A 6,480-nucleotide genomic window follows, 5' to 3' on the forward strand; every position below is an offset into this window, starting at 1 on the left:
TTATGGTCTACAATTTTTATTTTTTAAATATCATAAGTCGTCGATAATTTTAAACTTCAACCCAACCCGCTCATAAAACCGCACAAATACACCTATAAAAAAATCATTCAAACTGCATACTTATTGGGCAACTGTTATATTTTTCTAAAACCCCAAATAAAAAAATAGCACAAATCGCCCAAAATCCATCCAGCGAGCCATGCACAAGTAGTTCTTTTTCTTTAAGAAAAAAGAAAAATTAATAAAATTGTCTAAGTATTGAGTGGCAAGAGAGATATAACTGACAAAGACAACGTGAGGCCAAGCTGTAATTTCGAAGTATATAAATAAATATATAATACAGATATCTAAAATGAAACAATTTTTCCTTTGTTTTCCCGTTAAAGCTTCTTTGGTGGGATATTCACTGTCCCACAATTCAGCCATAAGGAGCTCGCTCATTCATCCGCATTCTTCACCAAAGGTTGGTCTCTTTTTTTCAGACGCTTGAAAATGTTCCATTATGGCAAAAGTTCTGTTATGGGCTTTCTGAAATTCAGCAAGTTATAGCCTCGTTGATTGCGTTATTGTGTTGTTAATTCAAACTTCGAATATGAATGTGAATCTTGTTTTAAAAAATCTCACGAAATTTTCAGGTTCTTTTAATTCTAGTTATAGCAGTTTCGAATTGCGATATGCCGAACAGTTTGTTCTTCATTTAGACAATTTTCTCAGCTTTCATAAACAACAATGCTATATTACAGATCAATGTAGAAATCTGAGCAAAAATCTCACAAAATGTTGTCATTTTCTTCTCACATTGTGCTTGTTCTTACTACGCCAGTTTAGAATCGCGATTTGCGGATTTTTTTTTCTGTAAAAGTTCTTCATGTAGACAAATTTCACAACTTCGATTAAAAAAAATGCTGTGTTAGAGTGACTATATATATATATTTTAATTGATTTTTGATTCAAAGTCTTAAGTTAGTCAGGATTTTTGATCCAATTGTACTGTTCTTTCAACCTAATCTTTAACTAGGCTGATTTTGAAACATGAGAGTGGATCAATTTACTCTTTATGAGCTTCAATGTAGAAAACCAGTTCCTCGCGTTTTTTGTTAGAAGAAACAAGAGGATGTGCAGAGTGAGCTTGCTTTGGTTTTGGGTACTCTATTCGGAAGCATATATGAAATACCAATGCTGGTGATTGGTCTATAATTTTGATACATAAAACAAGATCTTTGTGGTTCACTTGCTAGCCCCTTAAGCTAAACTACTTCCAAATAGGTGCCGAAGTCGTGTGGATCTTTTTTATTGTATTGCAATCTATGTTTTTTTTTTTTTTGATATTCTGCAGTTTCTTTTTCAATTTTATTTGTGCTCATAGTTATTTATTTGGTATTTTAGAATGTTAGAAGCAAGATTCTAAATATCCCAATTGGATATATTTTTTACAGTATTGAGAATTTTGTAACGAGAAATTGAGTTTCAAAAGGAAGAGAATAACAGAGATCAATTGGGTCCAGTAGTTGAATTTATTCTGTGCTTTGACAATAACTCTTTTTTTTTTCTTCCATTATGATGGTGCGAGAAACAGGTTAAGATCATCAAATTGGAAAGACCCTTGAGGTTCCTAATGATGACTGATATGGGTTTTTTTTTTTAAAAAAAAACTAAGGGAAATAGAACCCCCACCAGTCAAACACACAATCATCCCCCCAACAGAGCTAGCCTCAAGTGGCTCATTGCTGATATTAGTGAGCATAGCTGCTCTTTATAAATTTCCATCAATGATACAAAGAAGGCTAATTAGAATCTCACAATATTTTTAATCCTCATTTTGTTTTATATGACACTCTTTTGTGTTCAACAATTGAAAACCATCAAAATTTGGATTGTCCTTTAATGACTGTATATTTATTTCAATTGAAGTAAATGGTTATATAGAAAGAAAAACCGTTTCAACTTTCGATGTAATCGTATCAGTGCTTTTTAAGTTTCTTTTATAGATTATTTGCATTCATATGAAGAAATGTTGCAGATCTGTTATATTTTACTTATTTTCTTTCCTCTTTCGTTATTTATGTTTATAAGTAGGTTTCAAGTCTTCAATATGGTGAATAAACCTTTCACTGTGGATTTGAATAAGCCTCTAGTCTTTCAGGTCAGTTCTCATTTTTATTTTCTATACTATGGACTTTTTGTCTAGTATCTTGTAATTTGGTTCTCTATACATTGCTTCATAGTATACAAAAGTTCTTTTCCCCATATCTGCATCTTTATGCTTTATATTCACTTTATACAATATTTTGAAATTGAGTTAAATGCCCCCATTTAACTTGTCCCTTCTCATTGCTGGTTTCACAGGTTGGCCATCTTGGAGAAGCTTACGATCAATGGGTTCATCAGCCTATAGTGAGCAAGGAAGGCCCCAGATTTTTTGCGAATGACTTTTGCGAGGTATCAGTCCTATACCTCAAATACGGTATCAACAATTAATCACAGACAGTAAAAATAATAGAAGGCCTGTAATTACATATGCTCAATACTTTTAATGATCAGTTTCAGCAGAATTGTAATTGGAACTTTGTGGTGATTGGTGAATGGTACCTACATTAAAAAAGAGAATTAATCTCGATCTTACTAATGTCATGTTGCATAAGATGGGATTCTTTAATATGAAAATCTTCTCAAGAGTTTCTGAGTACTTTCTAAATTTACCAATGACAGACACCTATAGAGGGGGATAAAGTGGGATAAATAATTGAATATCGATAATAAAAGGGTATGTGGGCAATTGTAAAGATGGGTAGTGAATGAGATGGAACAAAGTAGTATATATAGGAAAGTAGAAAGAATGAGAGGGGGATGAGAATTGTATTGTAATTGTGCTTTGGCTCTTGGGAGAGGTGAGGTTTCTTAAATACCTCTAGGGAGAGTTGAGGTCAATCTTTTCAATTAAGCATCTATATTCAGATCTGCCCCTCTATGTTACAGTTGAGAAAGGCACGAGGTGTCTATTAACCAATTTTCTAATTCTTTGTCTACTTGATTTTCTTAAGTACCTCAGTTTAATTGAACATTTTCTTGCTTGGATTCATTTTTGGTTTCTGTTTGTTTTTTTTTAAAACTAAATTTTTTTAGTTTTCTTTGAAAGTTAGCTTGGCAAACTTGCTTTTGTTATCAAAAATTGTTTACAAATTTTCAGGAAAAAATAAAAGAAAGAAAGAAAACCAAATCAACACTTTTACTTTCATTTTCAATTTTTTTTAAACAAAATACTTGAAGTAAATCCAATCAAACACACAGTAGTTGGAACTCATTACTACGTAAAAGTCAGATGTTCCACTGAATTGTGGCATAAAGTTAAGTTGAGAGGAAGAAGAACTGCTACCTCATTTATTTTTCTTTGGCTTCGTTTTGCATGCTCTTTTCATGTTAGTTTGACCCAATACACTTATGAACCATGGGTCAACTCTAACTATAAAAAAAATACCAAGAAAAGTTTCTTGAAGACAATGGATTATACTGAGATAAACTATAAGGAAACAATTTTTGACATACCAGTTTCTATGTTTGCATGTGATGTGAGGAAGTCTTCTTAAAACAGTTGAAAAGATTACACAAGGAGAAATTTTGTTATATCCAATTTATCTTTTAAAAAGCATTGATCAAACTATTGATTAAAGTCTTGTTTTTGGTATCTATCCAATGTATGTGATGTGAGTTTTTTTTGTTTAAATCGTTTCTTTGACTTGTATACTTGAAACAGCTCTTCACCAAAACAGCATGGTGGGTGATTCCACTTATTTGGCTGCCCGTTGTGTTCTGGCTTGTCACCGTGTCTCTTCAAATGGGCCTTACTTTTCCTCAAGCAGCTCAGAAAGTGGTTGTTGGAATTTTCCTTTGGACATTGATGGAGTATAGCTTGCACCGCTTTCTTTTCCACATAAAAACAACAAGCTATTGGTTAACTCCCTCTCTTTTTAACATGGAAACATAAATATTTTCGGTTTCTTTTGTCTCTTTCCTTGTCCTATAAAAGTCATATTCATTTTTAAACATTTTGCAGGGGAAACACTTTTCATTATCTTCTCCATGGTTGCCATCACAAGCACCCAATGGATGGGTTGCGACTTGTTTTCCCTCCTGTGGCAGCAGCCATTCTATGTGTGCCAGTATGTTCTTTGTACTATTCCAAATCCTATGGTTCTCCCCTGGCCCTTCCTCAAGTCCACTTTGGGGTTGCTGGCACAGATTTAAGTTTCATTTGCTTTATTCTTTTTATTGATTTGGGATTAAAAAAAACATATATTATATGCTGCATACACGATTAATTAGCCTGAAAACTCTGTAACGGTTGAAGCATAATTTAATCAGTGGAATCAACGTATATTGTGACACTTCATAAGTGCGTGAATTAATTATTCTTATGAGAAATTTGTGCTGATATTTGTGTACATTTTTTGTATTTTAAATTTGTTAAGAGAGATATTTTAGCATTTCATCTCTTGTATATGATTTGCATTATCTGCTTCTGACTTGCCCTGGTTTTTTTCTTCTAGTTTTGGACTATTGTTAGGCTTTCGTCATCACCATCAGTTGCACCGGCGTTGTTTGGAGGGATTTTGTTAGGATACGTAATGTATGATGTTACTCACTACTACTTGCATCATGGGAAGCCATTGACGGGAATGACTCAAAGTTTGAAGGTGAGAATTGAAACTCTTATTTCTACATCTCTATTGTTGCTAATTTCTCTGGGATTTTTTGTGCCTTACACAAATTCCTGTCTCTTTACCAGAGATATCACTTGAGACATCACTTTAAAGCTCAAACTGTGGGATTTGGGATCACTTCACCTTTATGGGACATGGTGTTTGGAACCCTTCCAGCAAAAGATGCAGCTGGGAAAATTAGATAACAACAATGGTAGTACTAGTATGGAAAATCATTTATTATGTTTGAATGGTGTTTGGCTTCATGGGTTTTCCTTCAAATTTTGTATTACGCCTTCTCATAAAATCTTTACATATGTATGTATCACCATTGGTTATTTTGACAGCATCTTACCGTTTAGTTGGGGTGTTGGTATCATGATTCTTTTTCCCCATTTACATCTTCCTCAGCTTGCACTAATGATGATTATATCTGTATCATTTTATTTTTCCTTCTTTTTAATAGATGCTATTTAAGAAAACAGGAACATAGATGCTATTCTTGTGCTGCTGATTCTGGACTTATTTCGAGCAAAAAAGTAGAACTGCAAGTGCATAATAAAAAAAATAGGGTTCCTATGCTTTTTGGATCTACTATTTCAAACAATTACAATCATGATTTTTTTTTTCTTTTGTATATTGGTAAAAAAAATATTACCCTCGACTGCAATCTACTTTTCGGCTTTGCAAGCATCTAACAACTCATGAGTTCGCCAATAGCTATGAGATATAGTCAATTGTTGGATGTGCCTAGTAGCTCTTAGTTTGACTTGCAAGCCTAGCCACCCATCTTGCACTAGGAACCCGATACTAGCACGAGAGGTGTTTAGTAGCTTGCGATGTGCTATTCAATAAGACATGACATGCTCGCTAAACCTACTACTATGATAGAATTCGGAAAGCAAAGAAGCATGTAGGTCATAATTGAATTTAAATTATCCTACGCTTTACCCTATAAATAGAGGGGTAATTGTGTGATAAAGGGATTTGAATTTAAATATAGAACAATTACTCTTGTATTAGGGTACTACAAGAAAACAGTAAACCGTGTTTTGCACTTTGAACCACTCCATGGCCAAGCCTAGCTTTCCAACTTGGGTCATTTTCTCATCATGACAATGTGTCCACCAAGAGTGTTATTCCTCACTCTCTCAGGCATAGAAGCACCTTGGACGCAGAAGGGTCGAAGACACGTAGATGAAGGTGCTCGAGGCTGGGTGTTATTCTAGGCCATAACTATTGTAAGAAATACATATAAAATGATTTTTATTTATTTTCATGTAGTTTATATATTAGCAAACATGTAAATTCCTATAACATGTTCCTATGAAAATAATATAAAACAGAGCAAAGTAAATAAACTTATATTACACAGCGAAACTGGAACAACTTATTCCTTCAATTTCTCTAATCCTTGATTTTTTCTGTAACAAAATATTATCAAGAGATTTAATTAGATCAACAACACAGTCTTCCCTCACTAAGCCTTTGATAAACCTAGAACTAGTGTGGGCTGATTTTCAACACATGAGAAATGATTAGACTGTTTAAGTTTTCATTTACCCAATGATTCAACTGAGACTAACTTATGAAAACATTACATATTATATTCCTTATATAGGTACATTTATGGACTTTATTTAAATTTAAATTAATTAAAATAATAAACAAAAAATAAAAATCTTGGGCTCCCACAACTAGACTTTTTAACTTTAAATTACAATTAGGCCTAAATTCAAAATATTTTTATTTATTTATCTTTTAATAAATTAATTAAATCCTT

General features: G+C 33.1%; 1 protein-coding gene across 2 annotated transcripts; it reads left to right on the forward strand.

Moving 5' to 3' along the window:
- Nucleotides 1-346: 346 nt before the first annotated feature.
- LOC133801039 (dihydroceramide fatty acyl 2-hydroxylase FAH1-like) lies at nt 347-5,098 on the forward strand. Of its 2 annotated transcripts, none has more exons than XM_062239165.1 (7): nt 347-463; nt 2,077-2,143; nt 2,347-2,439; nt 3,752-3,948; nt 4,052-4,157; nt 4,545-4,691; nt 4,784-5,098. In XM_062239165.1, the coding sequence occupies exons 2-7, from the start codon at nt 2,093-2,095 to the stop codon at nt 4,901-4,903; spliced, it is 714 nt and encodes a 237-aa protein (XP_062095149.1). In that variant the 5' UTR covers nt 347-463; nt 2,077-2,092; the 3' UTR covers nt 4,904-5,098. The 2 variants fall into 2 exon arrangements, with proteins under 2 accessions (XP_062095149.1, XP_062095150.1); XM_062239166.1 differs by having other exon boundaries at nt 381-463; nt 2,074-2,143.
- Nucleotides 5,099-6,480: the final 1,382 nt, after the last annotated feature.

This window comes from Humulus lupulus, chromosome 9, assembly GCF_963169125.1.
Source record: "Humulus lupulus chromosome 9, drHumLupu1.1, whole genome shotgun sequence".
Classification (NCBI taxonomy): Eukaryota; Viridiplantae; Streptophyta; class Magnoliopsida; order Rosales; family Cannabaceae; genus Humulus; species Humulus lupulus.